Source organism: Anabrus simplex, chromosome 1 (genome assembly GCF_040414725.1).
Source record: "Anabrus simplex isolate iqAnaSimp1 chromosome 1, ASM4041472v1, whole genome shotgun sequence".
In the NCBI taxonomy this organism is placed as follows: domain Eukaryota; kingdom Metazoa; phylum Arthropoda; class Insecta; order Orthoptera; family Tettigoniidae; genus Anabrus; species Anabrus simplex.
The window spans coordinates 830,660,862-830,677,704 of record NC_090265.1 but is presented as its reverse complement, the minus strand read 5'-3'; the positions used below and the strand labels follow the sequence as shown (position 1 = coordinate 830,677,704).

Here is a 16,843-nt window from a genome sequence, read left to right as displayed (position 1 = left end):
GCAGTGGAAATAAGATTAAGAAATTCTTTGAGATTGCTGAGCCTGTGGGAATGATGTTTTAGTTCCAATTCATCAAATTGCATCTCACGAATTCATCTATGGATATTCGCTACGTATGTCAATTGAATTGACTGTAAACTTGACATCTATGAACTGATTGTCAGGTTGAACAATAGGATGTAGGATTAACAATATTCTACGTGTCACCCTTATCAATTACTTGGCTCGATGGAATAGACAATGTCATCAGATGCTGACAGGCCTGTAGAATTGTATAAAACAGACCCCGGAATCAAACTTAATAAGAAATGAATCTTCTTCTTCTTCTTTTCCTGCCGCTTTTTCCCACACCTGTGGGGTCGCGGGTGCGAACTGCGTCGCACATGTGGATTTGGCCCTGTTTTTACGGCCGGATGCCCTTCCTGACGCCAACCCTCTATGGAGGGATGTAAGCACTATTGCGTGTTTCTGTGGTGGTTGGTAGTGTAGTGTGTTGTCTGAATATGATGAGGAGAGTGTTGGGACGGATATATACACCCAGTCCCCGAGCCAGAAGAATTAATCAGAAGCGATTAAAATCCCCGACCCGGCCGGGAATCGAACCCGGGACCCTCTGAACCGAAGGCCAGTACGCTGACCATTCAGCCAACGAGTCGGACAAACTTAATAAGAAATGAATATGGTTATGAAAAAATATAAGTTAATGTTTAATTATTATTAACATAAGTACGTCCAGAGAGGAAGCTTTCACGTCTCGGATCAGAAAAATGAAAAAAAGGTACCAGCTAACCAGAAGAATCCACAATAAAAGATTTATATCTCTCAACGTCGAGATCAGACACCACTGTACGGTTATGCGACCAGTGGTTTTACGTGCAACTGAATGATTCTCAGTGAATAAGGAAGGTTTGATAGAGAAACTGGAAATCAAAGAACGAAGGAGTTTGAGGAAAATCCTTTAACCTATCAAAGAAAATGCAGAGTCCGAAGTTGACATAACTACAAACTATACAAGAACGTGAAAACACTGACATAATTCGGTAAAGGAGGATTGCATTTTATGGTCACCTGACCTAAAAGCCAAGGGAGCCTCTTTCACGCAGGTAAATGGACCTGTAGGAAGTGGAAAATGACACACGCAGATATCCAGAAGTGGAATTCCCTGAAGGAGAAACTTCAATCCCATAGTAGTTTCCAAGAAAAACAGAATTTAAGGTAGGAAAAGCATGAACTGACAAGAGAAAACAACACGAAATACTGTATGTATGCGGAAGGTCTGGGCAGGTCAGCTGCTCTCAGCTCTCCGCGCTCATGGCGTTAGTTTAAGGAGCGGCGCTCTCTCACTGCCTACCTATGGTCTAGGACAGACGTCATCACGTAGTTGCTCTAGGGAGCAGACGCTACTTGCGGCTGGCTGCCGTGTGAGAAGAGAGCAGCGGACAGGCGGGTTGCATACCGTGACGGTACTTGCAGTAACACCGGGCGAGTTGGTAGTGCGGTTAGGGGCGCGCAGCTATGAGCTTGCATCCGGGAGATAGTGGGTTCGAACCCCACTATCGGCAACCCCGAAAATGGTTTTCCGTGGTTTCCCATTTCACACCAGGCAAATGCTGGGGCTGTACCTTAAATAAGGCCACGGCCGCTTCCTTCCCACTCCTAACCCTTTCCCCTCACATCGTCGCCATAAAGCCTATCTGTATTGGTGGGACGTAAAGCGAATAATAATAATAATAATAATAATAATAATAATAATAATAATGATGATAATAATAAAATTTGCAGTAACCTCACGGAGATATTATTATCATATGAACTACAACAACTACAATAATAAGAAGAGGAATAATTTAGAGCATGGATCACGCGAAACGAACAGGACACAGATTATAGAGTGTAACAAGGTAAGAAACTAACCGACAGAGGAAAAAAACAACATTGAGCAATATGTCTTGAATAAATATATTTTCACGATGAAGTAACTAGATTTTGGGGAAACGTGCATTTATTGAAAGAAAATGCAATTTATGGGATTTGTTCACATTCTTTGCACTCGCTTTAAACAACATTTCAATATATATATAGCCTATACGGCATTTATGACCATGACAACAAACTAAAGACACAAACTGAAGCATATCACTGGTATATTACTCTTCCACGGGACCGTTGAGTCTACTTCTGTGTCCAGATTTACAAATCTTCATTAAAACAGTTGTTCGCATAAATGAGTTGATCCAAGCATACTTAAAATATGTGCATTACCACTGTGCAATCTAGGAAATCTCTCCCGTTGAAAACAAACATATAATTTAGTCAATTTTTTGTGTTTGAAAACGTATCTTTCATTTGAGTATCGTACTGTAAGACAATCAGCTCTAGCTGCGTTTCCGATCTAATAGTTTGCACATCCACTGGAAAGTGTATAGCTAACACCTGCAAGTCCTTTCATAATGCATGAATATCATGGAACATATTCTAAAATTCGTCATGCGGCGTGAGAATGTCGTGCATTCACAGTACGTATTACGTCAACGACGTCCCCTCCACGGTAGCAGATCTCCTCTTGTTCCTCAACAGCAGGGAGCAAACTGGATCTGAATTTATTTCTCTCTGAGTTGACACTTGCTGGTCTAGAGGAATGAATAGCAAGCAAGTAAATCCCCTTTCACCCAAGAGCAATGCTGCGCATTTAAGGCTTAGGACATCAAGCGAATTGTCTATAACAAATCAAATTGATCCCAAAGCCCAATGCACTACATATTTGAGCAGCAGGATAAATATTCCTCCAGGCGTCTGATAGTGACGTTGCATTAAAAGATGCTAAAGAATAAAAACTCTAAGGCAGAATAGTCATTCCATAACTTACCTTTCCAGACCTAGAAGTAGCCGTGCCAATAGCGTTCTCGATGTAGCGTCGCTCCTCGTAGCTGATGCGAGGGTGCTGGGCAGGCGTGTCGAACACCAGGAGAAACCACGCTACACTCCACACAAGACCGACAACACCCGTCACGTAGAAGACACTCTCCCAGCCCAGGGACGCTATGAGGAAACCGCACACTGGCATTGTGATGGCAGCACCCAACGATGAGGCTGAAAAGAAATATACATGTTGATATATCTCCGTCTTTATTATAAAAGAGCAAATGTATCCACCCTTAGCTAAGGTATTCTACATTGTAGACGGATTCCTCCATAAATTACCAAAGGCAGTGAGTAAAATTATATTAAATTGCATGCCTCTTAGCGCTATGCTAGAAACAAAACGGGGAGGACAGAATACGTTGTTTCCGATGTAAGGTAGGCATTGATTATAATGGAGAATTGCAGCGCTATCTAACGTATCAACAATCGTATCAACAATGGAACGGCTATTGTGCTATTGTTTTGTAATAGACTTACGGTTCAGCCAACAATTATCCCGAAACGAAGGTCTGCACCGTCATTAAAATGCATTCATATTTCGATATTTTCCGAGGCCAAAAGTTATACATTTGAACAGCTTGGAATTGTTTCTCAAAGAAAAGTGTGTCCAGGTATCGGGACTAGCACTCGCATACATGAGGAGAAATTAAGGAAGAAAGTGATACAGTTAAAAAAGTTGAAATTAACAGAAAATAGGATTATAACTGAGGACAGCCGGATAGGAAAAATGTGTAAATACCAAATGGATGTATTGGAAAATCAAATATCCCTCAATAAATTGTGATGGTATGAGTTACGGATATACAGTAAGAAAGCGGTAACAAAGAAGAAATTTAGGCGCAGGGATTCTTAGGTAAACAGATAAGAAGATGGCCTATGGTGTTATTACTTGAGCTATTCGAGGACGGTTATTATCTCCAACGATATTCCGCCAATATCCCACAGAATGGCCGAGTGACGTCTCTCTTGCTTTCTACCCAAGGAACAACCACGAGTTTACAGGAATGATGACGAAAATGGCAATACGTTACTTACTTGCTGGCAAGCAGTCAGAGACGTTGCCATGGTAACCTGCAGGTTCGTAGTCGGTCTGTCGGTCACTCAATGCAGAGCATGATACCCGCAGAAAATAGCAATTTTCTCCATTATTTGAAGAGTGAGCTAAGTTATGAACGTAACAAGAGTTGTTTATAATGAAGAGACGTTTCACATACAGTCCACGGATATTACAGAAAATCAATAATGTAAGAGAAAATGCAGGAAAACCGTGTTGTTTTCCTATCATTCCTCGCGTTTTTTCAAAGATTTTTAAATCATATGCATATCAAAACCTTCTCCGGAATGAGTATACTCTAAATATGACGTCTGGTCGAGATCTATTCAGCCGTTTCACCGTGATGGTGCAACAAACAAACAGACATCAAAAATTAAAACCACCGATTCGGACTTCAGTTGACCTAAACCGGATAAATATCTGAAAAATTGGCAAAAGAAACAAAACTACAGACAGCGGACTCTCTACAACTTTATTTATATAGACTACTTCAACATTTAGTCTTCAAGTCTCTGTGAATTAACTAAGTTTCGACAAGTACCTATTTGCAACTAGCTTCATGGTCTCATTTATTTGTATACCTCGTCTCATTAAAAAGCGAGTCCATCCTTCATCAACTTGGTCTACCTCTACTTCTCTTACCTTCCATGGCCGAGACCATTATTTTCTTAAGGCACGTATCCTCCTGCATTCGCCTCACATCACTCCAATATCGAAGCCAGCTTCATCCACCGAGTTTATTCCCAACTTAACCCTATTCCCACGTCCCTCCTTTCTGAATAACAGATTAGGCTGTATGCGACCACTCAAATGCACCCGATGCTCTCTTAAGGCACTGTAGATTTCGCTACCTCAGTTCCCTGCACCTGTTCAATGCCCGGTCAGGCCATACGCTAAAAATTTCTTTACATCGAACCACAACATACAACAGATCGTTAACGCAATGAGATAATAACGATAATAGGAATGCTATGTCTAAAACAAGATGCAAAGTCTCCTCTTAGCGTCAATTCCAGTAAGAATGGGATGCATGAATTACAATGAAAATTATTGTTTATGTACCGGGTGGTACACCTCCACGCCGCTAATTCAAATATTGCGCCAGTTGAAACTTCTCTACAGGAGAAAGCCTGAACTTTAATAAACTGTATTAACTCAACGGTTTCTCGGAAGATGTCACTACTGTAAATTTGGTAATGTGAAGTGTTCTGAACTGTGTCTATTTTGATTTGTGTTTGTTTGCTCCGTATCAAGAAGTTTGAACATTCTCCAACAGATGTCGCTACCCAAAACTATGGTAACACACTCTGGTGCAATGGAATGAACTTTCTTGAAGAAATATTGTATTCCTAATTTTTATTTTTACTAAATTTTTGTTCTGTAGTTTGTGGGTTGGCAATATAAATCCTTTCTTTCCGCCCGTTTTGAATGTAACCAATCATGAATTTACGTAATTAATTTTCCACCAATAAGGTGTTTCTTCCTCGTCTTGTGTATTAGTTTTTGCTGTTGGCCAATAAAAGTTTGTGGGCGGGTTTTTATCATTCATGAAAGGTCTCGAATGTTCCACGAGGGTATAAAAACTGCTGATTTTCTTGTCTCGGTGCCACATCAGTAACATCTCTCTTAGTGTGTGAATATGTAGCAGGGGGCGGGAAGCGCCTCTTTCTTCAAGCAGCCGTTCATCTACAAGGTAATGGCCTGTTAACATCTTCATTTCTTGCTAGCTCAGCAATTTAACTCTCGGGGAGGGTTCGAAACCTTTTGTATGTAACCTACCTTTTTAAAATGTAAATTCTTTTCTGTCTATCTATAAATTACAAATCTGTAAAGCGAGGATAGAGAGTGCTTCACCCTCTCGAACTCCCCTTCATTTTTGAAAAAAAGAGGTGACTACGTTTTCATAACCGTTCTTCGCTTCTTTAATATAGTAAAGTTTTCTCATACGTGTCACCTCCCTAGCTTGGGATTAGCCCCTGTATGATCGGCCTAGCGCCACATAGGTTTTAGACAAAACTTGGTGTAGGAGTGCAAGTTATCGCCTCCATTCATTTGTATTTTGGGCAATTTTCTAAACCTGTTTTGTATTCTTCATGCGAAGGCCCCGTAGGTTGGGTATTAATTACCCCTGTTTCCTTGTGTGCCTTAAGGGCAGATAGAAATGAAGTTTGTTGTAGCCTTTGATAGGCTTGTAAAATTGAAAGCGGGTCTGCCCTTTTCCTTAACATTGTAATTAGGAGCAAGTGCTCCTTGTACTTAGGGTTTTCTGCCCTTTAGCAATTGTGGTTGTGAGCTGTGAGCTCATAAATTAGACTTGGGGCTCGAAGCCCAAATCTTGTAACTAACTGTAAATTGTTAATTCGTTGATCTGCTACTTGGTACCTGTTATACTCTGTTAATTGTTAATTTTGAAAAGAAAATATAACCTTTGTTAAAGTTTTAAATTAACTTTAATTCTGTAGTTGAGAGCTATTCCAGCCCGCACCTTCTTTCACCTCTAACTACCACGGAGATCTCCGTAACAGTTTATTCTCACATGTTATATAACGCAGTCATTGGAATTCATACCTTAGGTCACAAAAGGTTTAAATATGTTTAGGCCAAATCGTTTTTTTTATCATTATGCCTGTACTTACATGGCGTGACTTAGGCTATGAAGCCTGCTATTGTGCTAAACTGTGTTTTATGATGTACATACAGTTTAACGAATATTAAACATAACTTATTACACACACTATAACACCAGAAGAAATTACTAATTACTACGCTTTACACATAGTTATAAAACACATTAAATGAAATACAAAAATAACCAAGAATAAATAAAATTGTCCTAATGTATCAATAAAAACAAATTTAGTAAACCATCGTGACACACGGAAGAAAATAACAAAACAGAAAAACAGAATTTATGTGCTTACACTTGTAACTGTTCGACCCTAAGCTTCTCACTTGAGGAGACGAAAGTTATTACCTTGGGACACATGAATATCAAATAAACTATATGTGGCTTGCCCGCAAATTGCCACGCAAATAGAAACAATTAACATTCTGTGGTTTCCCGTTTCTCTATGTGATGTATGGGCGCCAGCGTTACAGTTTTAAACAAAACTGTAAAGCAAAATTTATATTTACTAGCATAGAGACTTATACTTAAATCACAGGGGTAGGATTTTAAATAATTAACCATTAAGTATCATTTGAGAAAGAAAATTAACGCAATATAAATACAAATGAATTTATTATACAAAAAAATGAGATGAATCGGAAAAGTTCCTTAAAGCGTGGAGGGATTTAGAACTTACGTTACTCAAATTACTATTGCTTGCTTTATCTAATTGAAGCTCACCAATTGCAGTTTCCGTTGAAGTCATCTGGTTTCCGTGGTTACTCGTTTTCTTCTTCTCGATGTAGAATTGGCTCCATGGACATCCTTCCTTTTCTGATGGGGTACGGGCTATCTGGACTAGCACTCCCTAACTGCCTAGTCTTTAAATTAGACATTGGCCCTATACTTGTAAAAACTGATCAGCGTTGATCGTATGAGGAGAAAATTCAGAGATATGATTTTTTCCATGTTAATAGAAATCTCAATCCAACTGAGCTATACTATTGATACGGTACAGAATTATACCAAATTCCATGGACTTGAACTAAACATAGTTCTTCGTCCAGAAGATTTACTGAATATAACACAAGCCGTAAGCTTGTTTCGTCTCACGTAGATCCGATAACATTACCGCAGCTGAGTGAAGTGTTGAAGCGACAACACACTGTACAAAAATAACTATGTCTCGGAGAGACCACACACTGTCTCAAAATCAATAACGTCGTTCAAAGTAGATGTTCACAGTAGAAGTAGCGATGTGAGTGAGTATCCGAGACTCCGCGTTAGATAATATCACCGGGCTCTCCCCACTCTCGATAACAGCTTAATCTCTGATCTCTATATTACGAAGCATCTGATTCGTAGATCGCATTATCATCTCCCTCTTCTTTCTTCTTAACAAGACCAGTAGACGTGGCGATGATGTAGTCTGCTGGTATGCAAGCCTCGCGCGCGGGTCGCTGTTTACTGCCTTGGCTCATGAGTTTAACCCAATGACTCATGTAATTCCCCCCCCCCCCCTATAAGAATAACCTTTTCCGTATACACAAATATGAGATGAAATGACAACAACTATGTCTCAACATATTGATCATACCTAATACCTAATATAATAATTTAAATAATAAATGATGTTATAATTATATAATATGATTTCAAAACCTTATTTACAAATGCTTGACGTTGAATAAATATGACATTACGAATAATTGGCGATGGCGGATAAACTTGATATCGAGTGATATCGCGTAAAATGATAGTATATTAAATTAGTCTGGCTGGAGAAGTCTGGACGGTTACACACTCAACATGATCCGTCGAAGCACCTCTGCCAATATTTCATCATTAATTATGCTTCAGATAGCGTATCCCTTAGATCACTGGGCAATGAATTCTATCTTCGAATTGTACTGACAACAAAATAATTATTATCGAAGGTGGATCTGTGATTGGGTATTTTGAGGGTTAGGTTAGCTGCAGCTCTGGTCGGGATGTTATGAATGATTGAGAGCAACTGAAAAGAATCTGCTGGATGAAAGGTTATATGCCTGTATATTCTTTTGTGGAGTAGAAGCAACGAAGGATAGCTACGATTCTGGTTTAGGGATTTTTATGTTCGTGGAGTTTACATTTTACTATTTCAGCAAGAGATTTTATGTTATTGTATTTTACTTGACACATTGATCTCATGGCCCAAAATATTTCCTCAAAATGAAATACGTGTACTGCTGTTCTAGGTAAATATACACCAAATAGTTCCAAACCTACTCAATGCACAATTAGCAAAGCATTCCTTAAAGTATTCTTTCACGGCTTTTCTACAACAGCACCGTAATCTCCGTGCTCGTCCTCGTTACGCGGATCATTAAATCCAACAAGTGGCTTAATAAACTCTACAGCATGTGGTTGTAAATACTTCATCAGAGACTTAATATCATCAAGTTTCTTTTGCTGAATTGCGATTGCTTTATTAAGCCTTATATTCAGTGATTATCGGCTTCATATTAGGTTTTCAAGGCACATGTCATGTCGCAGACATTTGGCCTTAAGATGCGTAAGTAATCTGGCATCATCCAACTCATTGTTTTACCTACTCTAACTTCATTCACACGGCGATTATCAAATGTTAAAAGTTTATATAATGCAAGACCTCTCTTTGTCTTTTGTTATGCTGGATTTAAAGTATATCTTGAAGCCTGCTTTCAAATCAATAAATTATCCTGTTTCAAAACAATGCACAGGAATTTCCTTCTTTCTTACTTCCACCCATTCTTCGTTTGGTGACAGCAGCACTATGCTAGACGGAAGGTGAGTTTAAGAACTTCCCAAGTCCTGAACTTGGAATTCTCTTGAAGTCACTCTAACATTCAGTTGTCGTTGTACACGGCAATGAATTGTAATGTTGAGTAGTTTTTTCTTGTCACTGGATGCGGTCCACATCATACAACAGAATAGCGCGAAAAACCCGATTTGGTAAAATCATTGCCGGTGTGATAGTTGCTGTTGCTGCACTAAGTTCATGCACAAGGTCAGCCACGTTTGCAGGAAATAGTGTAAACTCTTATCTGTAGAAAAATAGGGAGATTCCCAGGTTTTACCTTCAGAGAATCTGGAGCTCATGTTTTATTTTGACTGTTTATAGAATAACTACAACATGAAATAAGTAATTATAATATAAGTACATACATATAAGGTGTAAAAATAAGGAAAAATTTCTCAAATGTAGAAGGAGAAAATATGTTATTTGGACATGGGTCCGGATAAGTTCGATTTCCAAGTTAGAATTCATTTTCTACAATACATACGTAGTATAGTCATTAATTTCGTGTACTGGCCGTCTAGTGTCGCTGTGGTGCACTACAGCGGACAATTTGCACCACACGAGGTTGCCGTGACAGTTCTTCGCTAGTTCCAGCAAGATGCAGTTTCGTGCATTCAGTATAAGCAGAACTACGATTTCTGTTGTGAAGGGTGATGAATGTCAGCGGCGGAACTTAAGAATTTCGTAGATTGAGAAAGGGGCAAATTTCAAATTCTGCCAAAAATTAGGCAAATTCGTTAGCGAAACGCTTGAGATGACCCAAGTCGAAATCACACGGATCACCAGGAAGGGAAAAAGACTTGAAAAGACAGGTCAAAAGACTTTGTGATCCTTGAACTGTTAGTTCCAGTTCACGAACATATTGACTGTAGTACGTACATAGATGTACACTGTGTTGCCTACATTGTAAGCGCCAATCAAGAAGTTATTGACTGTACTACATGAGTATACGCTGTGTTGCCTACACTACAGGCGCCAGTCCACAAACATATTGACTTTAGTAGTAGATACATTGACCATGGAAGACACACAGGAACAGAACGTACTAGCATACCACACTAATCCCGTTCTTACATGAAATGTTCAGTATGCCAGCCGTTAGCTTGTTACATACATCAATCCACTATCGCGCTGAATACCTGTGCAAGAGGCAGAGATTCTTCGTTCTCGTAACAATGTAAGAAAGAACCTCATGTGATATGCTTGTACGTTCTGTTCCTGTGTGTTTCCCACTATTAATGTACTATGTAGAGTTGTAAAAAATTAATTCTAACAATGAGATAAAGAGTATCCGGACCCTGTCCATATCACATATTTTATTTCTTCTATATGTGAGGAATGTACTGTATATTTGGCCTACCTTATTATTACAAACGTCGGCCCCGCAGAGTAGGGGTAGCGTGCCTGACTTACCCGGAGGCCCCGGGTTCGATTTCTGGCCAAGTCAGGGGAATTTACCTGGATCTGAGGGCTCATTCGAGGTCCACTCAGCCCACGTGATTACATTTGAGGAGCTTACAGACTTTGATTTGGCGTCCCCGATCTCGAAGGCCAAGAATAACGGCCGAGAGAATTCGTCGTGCTGACCACATAACACCTCGTAATCTGCAGGCCCCCGGGCTAAGCAGCAGTCGCTAGGTAGTCCATGGCCCTTCGGGACTGTTGCGCCATGAGAGGGAGTTGGGTTTATTGTTACACGCTGTATAAATCAAATCAAATACAAAGATACCCAAAACGTATAGAGGAAACAAAATATTCAATACGAAAATATACTGTTTTATCTTTGCATTTAAACACTTTGGGGCGCAAATTCTCAATATATCGGTTGTTGACTTCACCATAATAACACAGCTATGTCGTGTTGATTGTGCGGTCAGTGGTCAGCTGCATAAGAAGTCTTAGTCCTATATATTCTGAATCTATATAAATGAGTAGGTGTGATAAACAGAAAGTGGTAATACATAAACAATAAAACTGTGGGGCAATAAACAGCAGTGGATTGGTTGAAGTTCTTGATGTTATTATACATGATTGGACACTGGAACCACGACCTAAAGGATCGCACAAATAGACCCGCAAGAAAAATCCTTGGGAGTTGAATAGCAGCATTTTGGAGCCGTAACCAGATAAAGCTAAACAACATGAGACACTACATACGATATCTAAGTAAGCTGAGGTGTGGCCGTTCCATTGCTATGTATGTCCGACTCGTTGGCTGAATGGTCAGCGTACTGGCCTTCGGTTCAGAGGGTCCTGGGTTCGATTCCCGGCCGGGTCGGGGAATTTAACCTTCATTGGTTAATTCCAATGGCCCGGGGGCTGGGTATTTGTGCTGTCCCCAACATCCCTGCAACTCACACACCACACATAACACTATCCTCCACCACAATAACACGCAGTTACCTACACATGGCAGATGCCTCCCACCCTCATCGGAGGGTCTGCCTTACAAGTGCTGCACTCGGCTAGAAATAGCAACACGAAATTATTATATTATTGCTATGTATTTGAGTAGGAAGAATGTTCATGCGGTAGAGCTGTTTGAACCCTAAACAATGCCCGGAGTCCTCAAACAGCGTTTCAGCAGATTGAGTTCAAAGACAGTTTATAGCCCCTGCAACATTCTACTACTTCTCCAGCTCTACGTTGTTGCGAGTAGCCGTTTCATGCATCACAATTAAAAAGCGCTTTGCGTGGAGCAGATAGGCCACCCAGTCCACTGCAAAGTATTTATCTGAAGCTCTCAGTACATACATAAATAAGCAAGCTCAGCATTATATTGTCACTGAAATGAAACGAAACCAAACCAAACCCCATGGCACAACAGCTCCGAAGGGTCATGGCCTACCAAGCGACGAGGTGTCGTGTGGTCGGCACGACGAATCTTTCGGCTGTTATTCTTGGCTTTCTAGACCGGGGCTGCCATTCACCATCAGATAGCTCCTCAATTGTAATTATATAGGGTGAGTGGACCTTAAACCAGCCCTTATATCAAGTTGAAATCCCTCACCTGGCCTGGAATCGAACCCCGGTCCTCGCGCAAGAGGCAGGCACGCTACATCTACACCGCACTCAGCCATATGATAAATAAAGTTTTTAAAGATTTTCTCAGTTCTTCTATTGAACATGCATTTTAATCCAATTTTATACATCAAAATATGTCCTGAAATCTAAAGTTCTTTCAAATTCAGAACAGTTTTAAATTCTCATGCCTTTGTGAACAGTCCTACCGAGCTTCAACAAATAGTGATTTGATTAATATTGCAAGAAGTCAGAAAAGCATTGATAAACTCCAAAGCGAAACTAGCGTGTCCTGGGGAGTGCTAAAACACTTCACGTCGAATCTCTATCCCTCTCCTATTCAAAAATTATGTAAAGGATTAAAAATAGAATGCAGTTTCAATATATGATAAAGTTGAATATTCCGTTGATAGTGATAGACAAAAGGAATGGATACAAAAGGAGATATTTAGGTCCAACAAAGGAGGTCATGATAACTCCTTGCAAACGTTATTTTATCTATGAAGGGCATGCAACAACATTATTGTAAAGCGTGCAGTGGAACATTTTTCATTAACTGGCAATGTGTACGCTCCAGTTCGTATGACAAAAAAAGACACTCGTAAATTTTCCTCCGCTGTACGGTTATGCTTTTGGGCTTAGAAGAAGAGAGAACGAGTTACAACATGTAGCTAAGAGCTTACATTTTTATAGCAATATACAAGTGACGGTATTGACTTACTACACCAGGTGGCTCGCCAGTGCCGTAATTCCTACCTACAAGTGTCCGCCCTGCGCTAATGACGAATGGGATACGAAATAACTGATTTTCACCAGACGTATTACTTCCTGAACGTTAGTTACACTCATTTTCATAAAAAACAGAACACATCGAAAGACTACAGATAGAAAGATCATATTCACAGGACATGTTCATTAATATGTTGTGCAGAAACGAGTAGCATTTCAGTCACCTACACTCAGCATGTGTCCTGTTCCCTAGTAGGCAATGGATTCTCCATGGGGCCTGATAACGTGTTGCATACGTGATGGTATCGACGCGCATAAGGAGCGAATGGCGTCCAGTGGTATAGCCATCCATGCTACATTCACCTGGTTCATCTTTGGTGATTAGGATTAGGTCACAGCGCCGCACCCGTCGTTTCACCATATCTCAAACATTTTCGATCGGCGACAAGTCCGGTGATCGGGCAGGCCAGAGTATAAGTCTGACATCCTGTGACAACAAGAAGGCATGTGTTCGTGCAGAAACGTATGGTAGCGCATTGTCCTGATGAAATAAGACGCCTGGGGTGTCGTGCAGAAAGGGTAGGGCTACGGGTCGCAGGATGTCATTCACGTAGATCAAACTGGTCACAGCGCCCTGGACACGCACCAACTGTGATTTGTGGTTGTACCCAATAGCACCGCACACCGTAAGGCCTTGAGTTGGCACTGTATGTCTTGTGCGAATGCAGTCAATGTCATGCCTCCCGCCTGTCTGCGACGAACCAAAATACGGCCTTCATTTTCAAACAAACGGAACCTGGATTCGTCCGATAGCACTATCTGCTGCCATTCCTGTTTCCTAGTGACGTCGTCCCATACACCGTTGCAGTCTACCATATTTATGCACGTTAGTCGAACGTAGGCGGAGAAGTGGACGAAACGCCCGGTAACCCAAAACGTAATAAACAGCGACGGACTGTCACTCCTGATAATGTACGATGTTTCACACTGTTCCACTGTTACGCCAGAGCCGACGAGGACGCAGATATGTCCTACAGTGCCATTCGAATGAGGTTTCGATCGTCTCGGGGGTTGGTCTGTGTGATGCGACCAGACCCATCTCGTCGTGTTCTACGGCCTTCTGTGAACCATTCTGTACACAGCCAATGTTCTGCCGACACACTTCATCCCACACGAACAACAATTTCCCGGATGGATGCATCACGTTCAGAATACACGAATGCACATGTCCTGTGAATATGAACTTCCTATCTCTAGTCTTTCAAGGTGTTCTGTTTTTTGTGAATATGAGTGTACATATGAATACGTAGAGGTAACAACCGGACGTCCGCTCGCTGGGTGTTCCTCAGCGCTACCCGTCAAATGCGCCCCGTTGCGTTAGTAGTAGTACCCCCTCCCACTGTGGGGAGGTGTTGTGGAATAACATCCGCGGTTCTCAGGAGGCGACTAAAAGGGGCTCCAGATTCACTAAACTTGGGAGCTTGGGTTGGCGATCACTGGGCTCTTGGCCGTGTCCTGGCATTGCTTCCAATTACTTGAGCCAGGCTCCTCACTTTATGTGTCCTATCCAACCTCTCTTGGTCAACGGTAGTAAGCATGGAGGCGTAGCATGTCATTCATTTTCACGCCCTTGTTGGCCCTTGTCTTTTTGGCCAATTTTTCGAAGTGTTGTAACCCTTCCATTTTTTCCTCTAATTAGTGTTGTTGTAATCACCACCACCACCACCACCATCATCTTACGTTGGTAACCCTCGTTTTCGAACGCTCAGCAGTAAGCTGGTATTTGGTACAGTAGTACTACAGTTGCTATCAACTTACCAACAATGGCTATTATGTTCAACAACGACGAATACACAGACATAATTTGAATCTATGGAGAAATTGGTTGGAATGCAGCCGAAGTTTGCAGACGGTATGCGCAGGAGTTCCCAAATAGCTGCCTGCCTTCTGTACACGTATGTTGCCGAACATACTTGCAATTAACAGCTTATGGATCATTCAAGGCACATACAAGCAACTTTTTGGTTGAGAGAAATGTCTGTGCGTCTATAAATTAATGAATTATTAAACTTTACTTTCTGCATCTTTGGCATTTTTTAAAATGCACTCTGTTACAAAACGTGTGTAGTAAAACGACTGCTATTTGTTTCACATCCGAAAAACAGAACATTGTAGCGCTCCTCCGTAAACTACCGATTAGGCATCCCAGTCATCATTAGCGCATGTGGGACACTTATAAGTAGAAAGTATGGGACTGGAGGGCCACCGGCTACATAGATGATGAACACAATGGCGTCGGGATATGAGGACGCTAATTCCAGACATATCACCAGTCCCAAAACATATCCATGTTCAAAGATTTTGACGCGGTACCACGATAGAGATAGAGTCTAGTCTCCTACGTGTTCAAACACATCATGAACACAATGGCGTCGGGATATGAGGACGCTAATTCCAGACATATCACCAGTCCCAAAACATATCCATGTTAAAAGATTTTGACGCGGTACCACGATAGAGTCTAGTCTCCTACGTGTTCAAACACATCTGCATCTTGGCTGTGAATAGAGAACACTGTAAACCACTTGTAGCATGTCTACGACGTTCAGGGTGGGTATAATCCCACTGCAGTGTTGTGATTGAAATACCAGCAGTTCAAACGCAATTGGAAATGTAATAATCAGCTTATTTGCTCATCCATTATTTTAACTACGCATGCCAGTGTATGCGGGTATAGCTGCGGTCTTGTGGCTTAATTGACATCATAATGACCGTCCGTATCCAGTGTACGGAAACAGAATTCCTCCCAGTAGGCCACAAATTATTCTATATCATATGTTACTATATTATTGACAATAACTCCTGCGATAATACACCGAGCCTGTTTATTAATTAATTTTATTTTCGTGTGGCTATTGTTAGCCTGGTGTAGCCCTTGTAAGACAGGCAGTCCGACGAGTGTGGGCAGCATCTGCCATGTATAGGAAACTGATTGTTATTGTGCATTGGTGGATGATTGTGTTTTGTGTGGCGTATGCGTTGCATATATTTTGTGGACAGCACAAACATCTAGTCCCTAAGCCAAGGTAATTAACAATTTAAGGTTGAAATCTCCGATCTGGCCGGGAATCGAATCCGGGGCCCTCTGAACCGAAAGTCACTACGCTGACCATTCAGTCAAAGAGCCGGACAGTCTGTTGACGAAAATATCAAGATAATATATAATTTTTAACTCACTAAACCCAGGGACCTACATTGCGCTTCTGATTACTATTTCAAGTTCTATTTTTAAATACAGTCTAACTTCTATAAATATAACATCTATAACTTGAATGTTTGATATCTTGAAAGAATTTTCATTTCCCGACGGAATCTCATATATGTTACGTGCTATATATTTTCTATAACTCGAAATTCTATTAGTCGAAGTCTTCGATATCTCGAAGAGTGTTTCAAGCCCAGATGAAAACAATGTTTTTGTAACTCGAAGTTATATGGAACATTACGCTTATGCATACTCATTATCCCCCACCTTAAACTATTTCCTGCAGTAGGAACCTGAACTTAAGCCGTCTTCTTATACGCTTCCCCTAAATTTTAGTTAAAGTGCATTGTTTGATTAGCCACATGCCCTAATATCTTAACGGTGCTGTACTTCGCAACCTAGAGTAGCCGCGTACAATAAAAG

The 16,843-nt window shown here is 40.9% G+C and overlaps 1 protein-coding gene across 3 annotated transcripts in view; it reads right to left on the bottom strand.

The window, feature by feature from the left end:
- The window catches only part of LOC136857599 (sialin), a 380,389-nt gene that overhangs the window by 93,936 nt on the left and 269,610 nt on the right, over positions 1-16,843 (bottom strand). For all 3 annotated transcript variants that reach the window (XM_067136381.2, XM_067136380.2, XM_068225248.1), the window contains one exon: positions 2,867-3,090. In XM_067136381.2, the coding sequence (XP_066992482.2) occupies positions 2,867-3,090 (224 nt within the window). The remainder of the gene's footprint in view (positions 1-2,866; positions 3,091-16,843) is intronic.